The 16,278-nt window shown below is 43.6% G+C and overlaps 1 protein-coding gene across 2 annotated transcripts in view; it reads right to left on the bottom strand.

The window, feature by feature from the left end:
- LOC135396416 (probable E3 ubiquitin-protein ligase makorin-1) overlaps positions 1-15,889 on the bottom strand; it is a 34,662-nt gene extending 18,773 nt beyond the window's left edge. Inside the window, exons 1-4 of one of the 2 annotated variants that reach the window (XM_064627381.1) lie at positions 15,789-15,889; positions 10,089-10,217; positions 9,659-9,825; positions 1,494-1,616 (exon numbers count right to left, since the gene is read on the bottom strand). In XM_064627381.1, the coding sequence (XP_064483451.1) occupies positions 1,494-1,616; positions 9,659-9,825; positions 10,089-10,217; positions 15,789-15,823 (454 nt within the window). In that variant the 5' untranslated portion in view covers positions 15,824-15,889. The remainder of the gene's footprint in view (positions 1-1,493; positions 1,617-9,658; positions 9,826-10,088; positions 10,218-15,788) is intronic. The other variant, XM_064627382.1, reaches the window with a different exon arrangement.
- Between the last annotated feature and the right edge of the window lie 389 nt (positions 15,890-16,278).

Here is a 16,278-nt window from a genome sequence, read left to right as displayed (position 1 = left end):
CGGGTTAAATCCCGTTACGGCATATTCTGTCGTCAGGAATTCGGGTGTATTCGGGTGATTTTTTTTCGTTTAATAAAAATTTGTCTTAACATGGAACTAATGTTTAGCAATGTTATCAAACTTTATTTTAATGCACGCTTATGAGTGTGCCACGCGACCCGGATGTTTTCGGGTAGATTCGGGTTAAACCCTAATTTTACAGATTTCGTTCGGGGGGTAAATATCGGGCGGATACGGGTTTAACCCTAAAAAGTCAGGCCCTACTCATAAGTAAGGGAAAGGACATTATGCTGTCCTCAACAAAAATATGGAGCCCCAAATACACAGCAAACATGACCACCTATAGCACGCCCTACAATGGTGAGCCAAAAGTAGTGCGGTTAATGTGAAGGACCCAAACAATATAATTCTACCATAGGATACGTAGAATTGTCATGGCGAAAGGCAAATTCCACAAATTCTTAGAGGTTTTACATTTTCTAGAATTCCAAAATAGTAATAAACGATGTTAATAGTTGGCTGATAGCATTACACGATTTCAAGGAACACTGGTGCTCAGTGTGCATGCACTACACCGTAAGTGCTTATTGTCAATAGGAAACAGCCCTTTTTATGTTTTCATTGATTTCAGTCCACGTGTACTACGAGGCCTAAGAGAACCTTTTCCGTAACAGGTTCCCAGAAATGTAAGGTAGCATCATGTTCTCCGACATTTTCCAAAGCTCTCTATTCTATGGCTTAGGTCTTTCACATTAAACTGAAATGACAGCCCCATTTTTTCGCAGGACACGTTAGACTGCTAACACGCTTCAGTGATTTGGTGCTTTGAAGCATTAGATGTTTGGCAACTCCCCAAGGCTACTGCAGTAATTATCTTGCTGGCTTCGTTAATTCCAAGAATTACGATACATGTACCAACATGTAAATATCTAGAACAGAACGGTGTCCACAGTGTATGTTTTAATTTTTCACTGACATAGTTATGGTTGCTGTATTCCAAAATGCATTTGGAAAGTGTTTACGTGACAGGATGTTCCAAGCAACAACATCTCATACTGATTCCACAGCGAATGATAAGCGTTAGCGTGGAATGAAACTGAAGAAATCATACGTGTGGAAAAAAATGTTATCACACAGCTACTTTGCTTACCTGTAAATAATGCAAGTAATGTAATAGTAGGATGTACGCCATCATATGGAGCAACTGTGTCTATGATTAATGTCTCATTCTTCTCGCAGTAGAATGAACCAGTCACCCTTAATGTTATTATGTAACACCCAAGGTTTAAGGAGGCTCGGAATATTCAACACCACGTGCTTGGGGCATCTCAATCTTTTTTTTTCTTGTCATTACAAGGCACACAATACATGACATGAAATGGCAAGGTATCGTGCCACCAAGTTTGCATGAAGCGCCTTTTCGGATACCCTAAAAGGCGGTCTGTCCATAGCCGTTATACAGTGGTGGAAAATTGAGTGAGAAGGAAACATACTCCGGGGCACAAATTCGGGTGCGTTGACCCAATTGGCAGAGTAGGAGCCGTTCTCAGACACAGGGTCCTCTCCGACACCACGCTCCACAGAGGGACTGCTCTTTCTAAGCAAGGTCATCCAGCCTTCAAAGAATCATTCTCTAATCAATGCTCATGTACATGTGAGAACATTTCCAGACATTCCCCAGATAGCGTTACATTATCATTATATTTACAGACTGGCTCTTCTGCTTTTCAATTTCAACAGCATTCCAAAGTGCCCAGCTCTGCACAAAAAGGCATTGACTTTGGCCTCTTGAATACGATGGACTGCAAGCCCCACAGAAATTTTGCATTAAACGTTTAGTACTTGCAACTATGAAGGCTTGGATGGATATGAAGATACTAGTTTTCCCACAATATGTCGGGCAAAGTTCTATGGGATGCTCTTGAATCCCAAGAAAAGGGTTGCAGAAAAGAAGACACCTATACGTTATGCGATGGTTTACAACTTAAAGAGACAGTCCGCCACCAGTGCAGTGAGAACAAATATAAATTGGCTCTAATTCGCTAGTCTTAAACTTGTCATCGTGGCACTTATTTGAAATTCAGACATTTCAAGGCCAAGGTCATTTTGGTTGCTGTTGACTGCATTTATGAAGCCCTTTGACAACACATGTCAACAAACTTACTTAAGAATAATGCAGCACAGAGACAGGGACAAAGAACTGCACTGTGCAGTTCTCTGTCCCTGTCTCTGAGCTGTGTTATTCTTAGGTCCGTTTTTCTACCTTAGTCCACAAACTTGCCTCGTAATGTGCTGGCACAGTACAGTCAAGTGTTGTAACAGCAGAATGCGATTCAACGATATTCGCAATAAAACAAAATATTTGACATTCCCCGTCAGGCTGCCATAGGGAACAATATATTTTAACCTCCACTAGAACTGAAGAGATTTAAGTAGGGGTGTGCAAATCCAAATATTTTAAATCGAATCGAATATCGAATCGAATGGGGGGGAAAATTCCGAATATCGAATCGAATATTTGTGCAAAATTTACAATATGTGACTTTTGCACTAAAAGTTTCCAATTTGTGGCCCATGGCTTTAGTGTAATTTTTCTGGCATTAACTGTCACAAGAGAGACATGCAATTCTTCTGTTTAAAGCCCCTACTTGTTTAATTTTACATCAGAGTGCTTACTGCTTTTCAGGTGAGCCAACACTTACTGGAGTGGTTACCTTCATTTCAAAATTTTATGTCAGGCAGTAGTATGTTATACGGATGAGGCTGTAATTGTTTCAGACAACCACAGGCCATTTGTGAAACAAACAAATTGGCATCCTGCCTCAGCTTTGCCATGAACACCCTTTAGTTTCTGTGCTCTCACCCGAGGAAGCTGCACTGCTGAAATTTTAAACATAAAGGACACCTTTAAAACACCCTTCTTGTTTGTGGGCTGTAGTCATTACTCAAGAATCTTAACTTTTTAAAGGCAACCTCACAAAGATCAAATTAAAGTCCCTCGTCGGCACCGCTAAACTCTATGTGGGAGGCGCGCCATCTCTTCCACAGACGATGTCTACAAAACGAAGTTTGGATAATGTTATCTTAAACTAAACACCGTCCGGCCTGTGTTGGTTCTGCAGCAAGGCATGTGGTGGCCACCGATGACGACGACGATGTGCCCCTGCTGCCATGCGCTGGTATGCTGGCTCGTCAGTTCTACCGGCACCATCCCAGCGTGAGGCCACGACCATCTGCCCGCTGGGACATTCCATCATCGCCGGTCAGGACTCGTGTAGAGGAAGACCATCGTCCTCTACAGGCAATTTCGTAAAGCAGGCTTCACCTCATGCACGGAAGCATCAGGTGAAGCCCACTTTTGGTTTGTGTCGTCCATATTCGTGGAATAGTCGAATATTCGAAAAATTGAGTATTTTATAATCGGTTCGCGAATCGAATAGTTCGAGCGTTTGATATTCGATTCGAATTAGAGAACTTGAATATTTGCACGCCCCCTAGTTTTCAAGCTGACATTACAATACAATGAAGGTTTCCAAAACAGTGTTTACTCCATTCCTAATAAGAAACAAGCAAAAGTGCAAGCCCCTTTTCGTCTGCTTCTCTGTTCTTCTCCCAAACTATCATTTGTCGGCAAGACAAAAAGATCAGGGCCGAAACAGCGCAGTCGATTTGTGGAGTGCAGTTTCCGGTGTGTGTATGAGTGATGCGTGACAAGTGCCTGTTCATATCATTCATAGCAATCCAGAAAGGATACCAAAACGTAACACGTTATGTACAGGAAAAGATAAATTTTGATCGCATAATCAGAATTCTACAGCATATGCATATTTATGTTGCTTGCCTCTTCACAATTTGTGGACCCATAAATCTTTTCAAATGTAATAAATTTCAGTACAACAGAGTACCTTGCGAATTACATTACATCGAGGTTCGTTATCGAGAAGTTATCCCGAGAGCACCTGCTTGCTTACAGCGGCAGAGCGATATGTAACTTACGTGGACATGTTTCGCATTAACTACACGGTGTGTGATAAATTCAAGTTAGCCCACACATGAAACAACAGTCAGAAAATGAGCACATTTGGAAGCCATATGGAAACAAATCCAAACCTACATCAAATATGCATTTTGTTGCTTAGTTGTTTTCTGGCCAAATACTGTAACACACATGTCTGAATAATTATGTGGTCGCCTGGTAACATAATGTTCCACGATATAGTAAACAAAGTGAAATCGTGAAGGCTCGGATAATAATGAGCCACTACTCTGTCGGGCAAGAAATTGGGGATCCTATACGCTTTTACTATTCAATGTAACGATCAAACAGCTTCCTCACTGACACACATGTGAACATGGCACAAAATCAGGAAACAAGATTTAATTCAAGAGCCCCCGAAAGCATTGATGGGAGAGTGCAGTGCATCGAACTGCGATTGACCAACAAGGCTTAGATGCATGTTTACTTTGGAATTAATGGTCCCTCTACACATCTTTCTCTCCCCATAAAACTTTTTCTGAGTTGCTGCATGCATCAATGGTGACTGTGGCTTCAAGAAGCTTTTTGATATGGAAAGGCTCCAGAATGACAGAATGCGTGACAGATTCTAGTATATTGGTACAAAATCTTGTTGCCAAGTGCAGTGTTTTCCAAAATCCAATTTGGAAGACAGTTGTGCATGGCCACTCAAACACGTGTCAATTAATTAGCCATAGATTGGGCATTTTCGAATGAGAAACTCAGTACTGACACTGTGAATGATGATGACTTATGTGATGGCGAGTATTGGACGCAGTCATCAATCTCAAGTAGTTATGCTGTCCTTGAAAAAGCCGTCATGGAACTGCATCGATCAAGAGCTAGATAAAACGTTTTTTTTGTGCTGTCAAAGAACAGGCTTGTTCAGTGGCATTCAACTTCTACAGTACTACTTTGTTGACGTAATCCTGGCCTGTAATTTTGCAGCTGTTCATACATGATGATCAGGGTTCTTTCCCACGGTCGGCGGCAGTGGTTTTGCCGCCCACCAGTCCATCCATCCGCCCAGCACTGGTAACAACCCGCCCACCACCCATTTGCACCGTGGATCACGTGCTGACCACACATGGCTTGCACTGACGCCCGGCATTAGGCAGAAGGACACGTGCTCTCCGTCCGCAAAACGGTGATTGAGATGGGAATGAGAGGGAAACAGTAAAAGAATGCACGAATGCGTCATCACTCTTTCTATCGTGACCTCTAGCGTGTTCATAGCCATTTCCCCCGCATCTCCTTCGCTGTCCCTCAACATTCCTCTCGTTGTCCCCACTCTCATGTACGCTATGCAACTGCGCCTCTGCGCATGAGGAAAGGCAGAAAAAGGAGGAAACTATAAATGAGCAAAGCTGAATGCCCACAATGTCTGCGACCTTCCATACTTCAATGAGTAGCACCCCTCAGAGGAGCCTGCTAAACTGTAGCATCATAAAACACACAAATTAATGAATGTTGCTATAAGTGCTAAAATCGGACGGATTTATCAAAATGGCTTGGCCTTCAAAGTTACTCCCAGTGTCATGAAAAGTGATGTGACGTGCTGTAAATCAGGTGTAATTCAGATTAGAGCCTAATCACGAAAATTGGGAGCTAACTGAGAAGGGAAACATCACTTTCCAGAATTTTCAGCACATTTTAGGACTGAAGAATACAGAATCACAGGATATTCTAAATGTTTTGAATACTTGACGGTTTCAAGTGTCCGAAGATCTCGAATAGAATATAAATGAAAATGTATGGAGAAATATTCAAAGTGCATTTCAGGCGCTGAGTATTCGCATTTCACAAGTGTCTGGATACTAGAAGCTATCATTGTGTTGAGAGATGTGCAGCATCAACACTAACTGCCCATTTTTGTGGGTGCCATCTACAGTGAATGTGTGCACTGTAGAGGTGTACGAATAGTGGTTTTCAGGACCGAATCGAATACGAATCGAATAGTGCCACTGTCGAACCGAATATTTTGAAGGCAATATATCAAAGACTGGTCGCGAAAGCTTAGTCCTGCTTGGGACGACATATTCCGGCGCAGCAGTCCCAATTAGGTCTAGAAACCCCAAGTTATTCAACAATGGAGTACGAATGAAGGCAATGAACAGCGCAATTTTCTTTGTCAGCAGCTTCGCTCAGGCATCCGTGGCCTTCAGTTTCATGTAGGAGCTCAGTGGCTTCTGGCTTGGTCTTTTTGAGCTCTATTGCGTCCACGCGTCATACGACTTGTAGGCAGCAGGATGACGTTTCAGATGATTGAGCGTTCCTTTTGATGTTTTTAATGTTGCCTCGCAGGCCATGCATTTCACCTCACCTGACGACGTTTGTTCCAAGAAATCTCACAAAGTAGTCTGTGGAGATTAGCTCGAGGAGCCGTCTCCGTACTGGTGCTGTCACATCCATCAGCGTCAGGTTTCATTGTCCCTGATTAGCGCAGATACCACATGCTAAGCAAAAATGCGGCCAGCATCTGTTTCAGTTGGTTGGGAGACCGGAAGGCCACGTGACAGTAGCCTCCCAGTGCCAGCTTTACCTGGACCTGCCTTGGAGCGGATATGCCGTGACTGGTGGTCGGTCAAAGCGAAGGTTGGGACGCGGTACTAGCGTAACACGACCAGGAATTGCTACGCAGAAACAATTCGTAAATGGGTTTAATACCAGTGAGTGATGAAAGATGTTAATGGAGATGAACCTCGGCTAAGTGGACTCCGAGCCTTGCGGAGATACACAGAAAACAAGATGGAAATGGAAAGCCCTGAAATGGTAGAGCTTAGCGGTTGAAGTGATGTCTGGAAAATATATTGAAGTGGTCAAGAAAGGTCCGCAGAGGGTGATGTTTAAAGGAGTACAGAGGGCCTTCCAAAAAATTTTCAGATTAAGACATCTGATGAAAGTGTGTGTGTCATTTTACCGAATGGCGCTAAAGGTTTTGATGTGTGCAATTTGTTTCCCGGAAAAAAAATCACATAAACATGGGTCTGCGCCTTCACCCTTAACTTGCCACTCCGGGTATTACGAGGACGAGAAGATATGATGCCACGTCCCCGATGACGTTATAAGGAGAACTTGTTCTGGTTCGCCGGTTTAGTGGGGTCAGCGCCTTGTCCCTTTGCCGTCGTAAACCAGTCTTGCCAGTTCTCCCCGAGAATTTGGGATAGAAAGAGCGGCCAAATCATTACCGAGCCGGGTTTTTTCAGAACCCCGAACAGCCGAGTAGCAAACGACAGAGGAGTAGCAGACAACATTTCTCTAGACAAGTCAGCGAGCGTTCTCCCGATAGCGTCAGCGTGAGGTTCCAGGCAGATCACGGGCTGGTACTGCTCTTCACCGCCGTTGCACACAGTCGCTTTTTGCGGCGTACTTTGAGTTCAATTTCTGCGATAATTATGACTCAGTGGTGTGAACTACAGTAAACCCTCGTTAACTCGAACTCGCTTATCTCGAAATATCGGTTATCTCGAATATTTTTTGCGTCCCGATCCATGCCCCAATGCTTCCTATACATTTGGGCCCTTTTAAGTCGAAGCTTTTTTTTGCCCGAGTACGGATATCTCGAAATCCCATCACCGGTAGGTCAGCGTACCTACGGCTGATAACGTGCATTCTTCGGTCCCCCAGGCTAGGTCAAGGTCAAAGCCTTTCAGTCCTAGTGACTCACGCCTCACGCGCCGCTAGCTGTGGCAGGCAGACAGCACTCCCCTTTCCACCCAACGTCACTCCTCCTCCTCTGCATTCGTCCGAGAATCTCTTCGTTTTGTTCTTCGCGGCGCCATGATGGCTGAACAACGCGCATGAAAGTCGCGGAAGGTGGCACTTATCAAAGGCCTGGTAGCAAGTTCATCAAGCCAATAGCATGAACTGTTTCATTCATGCGGGTTTCTGGCCTTCCACCGCCGTACCGGAGCCAGCAGACCACTTCAGTGGCTGTGATGAATTGTGCAACGACGTGATGCGCCTCGCATGTTTTGGGGAGAGTGACTTAGGACTTGAACATCGAGGACTATGCGCTTTACGACGGCGATGTTCCAGTAGCGGTGAACTGAGTGATACAGAAATCGTCGAGAGTGGCCGCGGTAGTGACGTGCCGGGAGGAGCGTCTCATGCGTTGCACTGAAGTGCTTGAAGATGCTTTCTTGTTCACAGACGCAAATGCCAAGCAGATTGCTATTACGGAGTTATTCAGTCTCAGATGATGTTAAAAAATAAATGGCTTCGGAATTGTTTACGAGCCCTATTACTGTAGGAACGCTTTTTTTTACGTTTCGTAACATAGCGCATTGTGGTAACATCGTGGCAACGTAATTTTCGCCGTTCGCTTAACTCGAAACCCCGCTTATCTCGAAATTTTTTCCGGTTTTTACGACTTCGAGTTATCGGGGGTTTACTGTACTTCGCATGGTGCATCTTACTGGCCTACTTGACAGTTTTAGAGGAAGAGAAAACAGGGTGTTATAAATTACTTCTGTGCTACTTTAAAGATGTCCGTGGTGGTAGCAGCCAGTCCGGTCCAACATCCCCAATGTCTGCCACAGAATGTCTTCACGAGGATAGGGCTCTTTTTCTGCCGCCTTGATGTTAGAGCACTGCACGGGCTGCATTCTTAGGCCCCACCCCAGCCTTCCTTCGATTTACCCATCCGGGCCCGGCCCAAGCCTGAAGGCTTCTAGGTTTCTCGGCAAAAGCCCCGCCCGAGAAATTTATAGGCTACCTGGCCTGGCCCAGTGTATTGCAGGCTGCAAAACTGACCGTGGCTAACTAACACAGGGGGTAACGCAGGCTCGAGCACGACCTGGGTCCGGCAATGTACGGGCTTGCAAAAAAGAAGGCTCAGGTTTTCGGGTAAGCCTGAGCCTGTGCAGTGCTCTATGCGATGTACGTATCGATGCCGCTGACACCCATACCCGCAGTGTCGATTGGCACCAACTCGTGGCAGGATATTCGGAAAATTATTCCAACTTTAGAATACTTTTCGAATATGACTGTTCAATTCGAAAAGCACTTCGAATTATGAATTATTTGAATCATTATTCAAAATTTCGAATATTCGCGCACCTCTAGTACACTATTTACGAACATACGGAAGCAGTGCGAAGCATCTTATCTGGAAAATCCTTTTAAAATCTGAGTGGCAAAAGCACGGCAAAAAAGCAAATGTACGCTATATCATCTCTGCAGGCTTTACTTGTGAGATGCCTCATTTTTGTCAACCTCACTGTCCCTGTTCTGTAGTGTAGAAGTAGTATAACAATCTGACCCTGCAGAAAGGACAGACAACCTTTCTGTTTTACTTTGCCATACTATTCTGGTGCACTATGTCCAGTAAGTGCGCTGTGAATGCGTGGCATTTAGTGCTCGACATGTGGACGATGCCATTCTTGTGTCTTAGACACCTTAGGGTGGCACCTATATGTTGCTACTCTTTTGGCACAACTTCGCCAGCAAGACACGTATTTTTTAACCACCTTACGCAACGTTAATGGTTCAAGTGTGTTCAGCTTAGAAAATGTGTTTGCACAGAACATTGCACGAATAATTTTGTAGCACTCTTCTTGAAGGCGGACTGTCCCTTTCATAGTGTCACACATAGTGTCGAATGTGCTCAACCAAACATTTGAGCTCATAAAGCCAACCAACCTGCGTTCCCTCGACTGCCACTGGCCGTGCTCGGTTGAGTAGCGCAGTTTTCTCTTCTGTGGCAACCCTGCTGATTACCATGATTACGGTGACCTCCCTGATTTCTGCTGTTCCCACGACCCCCACGATTGTGAAGGTTATTGCGGCCCGTCCTGATGTGATCGTACCTGCATATCATTTTGTCGTGTCAGCCACGATCAAGGTGCCAAAGTGGTGACCAGGGGGACAAATTACATAGTGAACAACGTTAGTAGAGATACGCTCAAGACAGTGCAAGTAAGTGTAGGTAAGTAATCTTCACATTAATATGGCAAATCCTGCCAAAAACTTTTCATTATCATCCAGTGTACAGTACTAATTTTCAATAAGCAGTTAACAACAACGGCATGCTACCGATACTGAGTGGTACAAGAATGCAGCTGATACCCACCGACACCGGTTACCGTAGAAGCATTCGCCTTTCAGGTAGTATCGGCAAACATTGTCAACCACACCAAGAGAGCGGTCATGAGAGAAGTGGCACCCTGCACCATCTCTACAAGCTCCACTCAAGAAATATCTGCAACAAACAGATAAAATAAATACAGGCACAACATTTAACCAATGCTGTGGCTTTAAAGACACAGTCCGGACCCCAACCAGAAATACTGTGCTACAGGCAGCACGGTCACGAAAACTGCAAATGGCTGCAAAGCACATGCTAGAGAGCCACCTATATCGCATCCACACAAATTTAAGGGCATTATGATGCAAACTTTTCACTCCTCGCCCTACTTTTAAGTCATACTGTAAAAGTACCCTCATACTCAGTATCCTCACAACCACCATTTTTTCTACAAATTCAAGTCTCATGAAATATTGCTAGCCACAACAGAAAAAAAATACTGACATTAAAATTTGAAACAAATGAGGTTCACGAATTTGATGTGCCTCGATGTATGCAATTTAATGCGCCATTCTTACATTTGGACACAACTTGCGAAGTTTTAAAACCCCCCGCCCACGTTTAATGTTCCATTGCTCGGTGTCGGCACCGGAGGCGCCTGTAAACCCAGCACGTATGTCACACTTCGAGTTCTGTCCATCTGTCCAAGTATGGGCATCATCTCACTGCTCCACGTCCACTTTCAGAAGAGGGTGCAGCAGCAACATATGCGTACCATGAAATTAAGGTCTGGCAAAGCATTCCCCCCAAACATGCTTCCAGTCAAATTTGTGTACTATTAGGACTGCAAAATTAAGCAATTTTACAGCAGACGAGTTTTGAAGGAGTAAAGCAACAAACTGGGGCTATCAACCATCAAACACTTTTGAGATTAGAGCCCTGCTCAATAGATGACTCGAGAAAATCCCAGAGAGCTTAGCACTGCTTTGAACTATGGGAAGTTGCTTATCAGAAAAGAGGAAAAGGTCTCTAAGCTCTTCTCCTCTCCAGGCCCCACGAGGTGTAAGGCATGCGCAAGGAGAACTGGGATTTCCTGAAATCGTCTATTGTGAGTATTACACAGATGCGGAACACAAAATTTCTGAAGAGCCTCGGTGGTTCTAGGATTAAAAAATTCAGTGGCGATTTAGCGGTAAACGCAAGAGAAATGCGTTAGCATTCAGCTTCTTTTCCGGTCTAAACCCGACTTCCGGGTGTTCACTGATGGTCTAAACAAGAGTTCCGGTCCTCCACGTCCGGTCACACTTGACTTCCGGTTGTCCACGTCCAGTCTATACTTTGACTTCCGGTCCAACTAAACTTTCGGTTGTCCACTTCCGGTCTAACCAGACTTCTGGTTGTCCACCTCCCATCTGTACTTGACTTCCTGTATCCGCCACCGATCCAAGTCAACTTCTGGTTGTCCTCTTCTGGTCTAACCTGACTTCTGGTTGTCCACTTCCCATTTGTATACTTGACTTCCGGTATCCACTTCCAGTCAAACTTGGCTTACGGTTCGACACTTTCAATTACTATATGTAAGTCCATTTAACGAATCTTTAATTAGCCTCAATTACTTTCAATTACCCTGAAATTACCCCTTAGTTACCGAAGGTAAGCACAGGTTATCCGAGATAATTTCGAATTTCAGTTAATTACATATACCCTTTTACATTACATTACCTACATTACATTACCCTTTAATTACATCTACTTGCCTTAATTACTCTCAATTCCCCTCTAACTGACGTTAATTACCTTTCAGTACATTTAATTACCTCCGGTAGCCTGTAGTTACCTTCAGTAATCTTTAATTTCATCTTTCTCTTAATTACGTATATCATACATTTATTGCCTTTAAACTCAACTTTTTTGCTTTAATTACCTCTAATTTCCTTAATTACTCTTGCCTCTTACCCTTAATTACCTTCGACTGCTTCAACTTCACCTCCAGTTCAATTTACCCACTTATATCCCCTTTACATGTCCACTTACACCTCTGCCTCGCAGAGGCTTCACCATCTCATACACGGACACGCACATACACACATTACATACAGCTTTTTCCAGTTTGACACTCCTAATGCTAACACACTAATAAAAAGAGAAACAGTGTGGATTCACAGCGATGCCACAGAAGAGAAACTCATAAATATGAAATACACAAGAAATTTATACACTGGTTGGAAAGTGCAGCCAATGCAAAGAAGGAGTGGAATACAAAAGGACACAACATAAAGCTGACAGTGAGTTTTGTGTATTGTCTTTCAGCATCGCCACGTGGTATCCTATTGTACAGGGTATCCTTTTTTTTTTTCAATGCAGATTTTTCATTAAAAAAACTATAAGGGCTATAGACATGCTGTTTTCACTTCTATCATCTCTGGGCTGGCGGGACGTTCTTGGCCTTATGTTGCTCAACCGTCAAACAACTAATTACCTAGAAATCATTAATTAACTTTTTAATTATAAAAGAACGAAGTTGTTCCAAGTTGTTCCTTTCAGTGACCTGATATTGTAGCAGTTTTCAGAACAAAAATCTGTTCGGTAGATTGCCCGCAAAAAATTCGTGAAGGAACACCTTTTTTTTTTTTTTTTTGTTCATTGCGTATTCTCGAAGACCAGTCTTTCCTTCGCCCCCAGTGTGAGAGGGTGAAAGAGCACACTGTCGCCTCTTGCGTTCTGGAAAAAGATTAAATGGAAACATAAAATGCAACCCAAGGTAAGGGAAGTTCAAATAGCGTCACCAGATACATGTTTTTGTTTTGTTTCCGCAAGTTAAAGCTCATCTTCGACGCATGAGGCGGCACTGTGGCGGCATCTTTGATGCATGAGGCTCCTTCACCCTCTCACATTGGGGATGAAGGAAAGACGCTTCTCCGAAGATGCGCAATGAACAAAATAAAGAAAAAAATTATGTTGCTTCACGATTTTTTTGCGGGCGATCTACCGAACGGATTTTTGTTCTGAAAACGGCTATGATATCAGGTCACCGAAAGGACCAGATGTTCTCATTGGGATAACTTCATAGCTTTTATAATTAAAAAGTTAATTAACGATTTTTAGGTAATTAGTCATTTGGCGGTCGAGCAACATATGGCCAAGAACATCCGCCGGCCCAGAGATGATAGAAGTCAAAACAGCATGTCTATAGTTTTTCTAATGAAAAACCTGTATGAAAAAAAGGACACCGTGTACATCTTGTGCATTCTTTTGAGGCCAAAAAGTGTACACAAAGCATATCTTGTTTTGAACACTGCAGTTGGGAGCTTCTCAAGGTGCTGCACAATTTTAATTCTAAAACTTCAGCCTGTAAACCTATATTTAAAAGTTAGCTAATTAGCCATATCTAATTAATTAATTAGACACAATGAAAAAATGCTGGCTATGATACACAACTGCCAAAAACATTCGGCTGGTTTTATTTGCATAGAGTGCTCAGACTTACATGGTGCAAAAGCAGCCAAACACGGAAGACAGAGTGACGAGACGACTGAAAGTCTGTCTTCTGTCTTTGGCTGCTTTTGCACCTTGTAGATCATGTACCATCTACCCCGCATAGCTCTCTTCTTTCAAAATCTAAGTGCATGTTAATTGGGACACCATTTATACTGGACCTTCCAACATAAAGTCCTTTAGATACTGCCAAAAATGCCTGCGGTACAGCAAATGTAAAATCTTTTTCTTAAGTAATGTACAGACAGACCAAAAGCACTGCAGGGATTGTTAAGGTTCCTGTATTGCCTCCGGAAATTAAGAGGATCCTCCTGTATACCATCGAAAGCCTCTTCCTTTGGTTTTGTGAGCGGTTGCTCTGAAATTAGCTCTAGAAGGTGTGGCTACCAAAAAAGACCTAACAAAAAGAGCTCAGTATTTTTGAAAAAGAAGCCCAAGAAATATAATACAAAGTTGAAGATGGTACCTAACTAACCAAAAACCCCACTCACACAAACTCTCACATGGCTTAGAAGAAAGCAGAGCCATTCCGATAAGGGGGAGAGAGGGGCAGCCGCCCTCGCCAGAGAGGGCGGCAGGCCCTGGCAGGTCGGTTGGACAGTATAAAGCGGGAATGAAGAGAATTTGAATTTACAGTCTCGGCAGTGCAAATGAGTGTTTTCTTTTCTTTGTTTATAGAGCTTCTGACGGCAGGTAGGGAGGGGGGGCACCTCACGTTTACCCTGCCCCGGGCACAAACTCACCTCACGACGGCGGAAAGAGATTACTTTCTTTGCTTCGTCTTTTTTTTCCCCTCTCAGGATTAATCAGAGAAGAGTTGGACCAAAAGGCAATTTTCTTTTTCATTCATTCCTGTTCAAGTTTGTTCCTACTTGTTTGTCACTGCCCTAGGTACTAATATCTTGAGAAGCCCTGTATATGTACTCTTGTATAGAAATTTTTGTACTGTTTGGTAACAGTACATATGCATTGCAACATGGCTGCTACTGATTGCTGCCAAAGGTGAAAGGACATGGCAACGGCAAAAAAGAGAAACAGTCACGTCGAGCCAGGGGCAGATCCTGGGGAGGGGTTCATTGTCAAAGCGCATAATTGGGGAGGGGAGAGGAGGAAAACTAATGTGTAACATATTTTTTTTCTTTTCTTAATCCTGGATTCACCACTGCGTCGAACACATGCAAGTATGGCGGGAATGGTTATTTAACAGAATATGTAGTGTTGTTTGATATGGAGTGATGAAGCAGCACATACATTCATATGCTGCACTAAATCCTCCATCAGCAGAAAACAAATAAGGCAGTCGTCAAAAAAAGCTAGACAATGGCATAACTCACTGCTCAGTTACCGCACCACTGCCCTACCATTACATCACGCTGGCGGGCCATCCTACCAAAGGACTAATTTTTATGGATAGGCATGCACTCTTGTCACACACTCTTATTTTGCAATGATATACCATGCCAAATTCCCACACTCTCCCACATTTTGTCTGAACCACTCATAAACACACAACGACGAAGCCGATAGCTAATGAACACGGTGAAGAGAATTTGCTCGAGCCTCGCAGCTGTCTGGCTTTCTCGGCGATTAGCTCGTTTCATTCACACTTCATACCCACAATGATAACATGCTTCAAACAAGAACAGGAACGTACATTGTGCGCGTGGGAATTTCGACTTTCAATGAGATGTAATCTGTTGTGCTTCAAATTCCAATGCGCTATTCCAAATAAAGTGATTCACTAGGGTGTCACTTGTGCATTTATGAAACGCGGGGTCCTCGTGGCAGATACTGCGTGACAACTTCAGCTGCTACACAGTTGACAGTTTTGCTATCTTTTGAACAAGAGCCGTTAGGCAATCTCTCCCCGTTATAAAACAGCACATGTAAGCCTTTCTGTCTATCTTCCCTTCATTCCGCGTTTTGGCGGACTTCCTGACACACATAAATCACAACAGGTTGAGATGTCACACTGCATCATTTCGATCGCTGCACTTATAAAAACGCATTCCGTTTCCTGTACGGAAAAAAACTGAGTTAGCAGAATTTGTCAAGTATGAAACTGATGACCAATTTTTTTTTGCTAGAATGGTTACGGAAGAGAATTTGTAACTTCGAGTTTCGAACACACTCCATATGCCTCTAAAAATTGAACATTTCGAGAACTTGTCGTCCTACCTACGCCAACAACGTTGTTCGAAACATACCTATTTTTGAAAACTACAATGTATTCCCAGAATGTTTACTTACCTACACAAAACACTTTCCGAACCACCCTCCGCCATCTTACTTCCTCGGTGAAAATTTTAGGGGGCGCTTCGATAGGCCTCCGTGTGTTTTACGCCAGGCCTGATAGCTCGACGGTTTTCCCGTTGAACGCGTGCTCTGGAACTTAGTTCACTTATATGCCATAACAGCGCTTGCTGTGTGACCCAGAGTGATGGCGATGGATGGCAGAATGCAGAATTTACAATACGAAGGAAGTCACTGGAAAGGCTCGTCGGTTCGCCAGTAGGACTCGAACCCATATCTTCTGGATTGCTGGGGCCCTACCAGGGCCAGTCTTCGCGTTGCAAAGAATGAAGCATCAAAATTTAATATTAAAAACTTTTAATTGGAAAACGAGCTTTCGTGTAGAGTCCGCACACACCTGATGATGTGTGGACTCCACACGAAAGCTCGTTTTTAATTCTAAATTTTAATGTTTCATCCTTCGCAAATTCTGTCATCCCTACCAACT

This window comes from Ornithodoros turicata, chromosome 6 (assembly GCF_037126465.1).
Source record: "Ornithodoros turicata isolate Travis chromosome 6, ASM3712646v1, whole genome shotgun sequence".
NCBI lineage: Eukaryota > Metazoa > Arthropoda > Arachnida > Ixodida > Argasidae > Ornithodoros > Ornithodoros turicata.
This window is presented reverse-complemented; position numbering and strand designations above follow the sequence as displayed.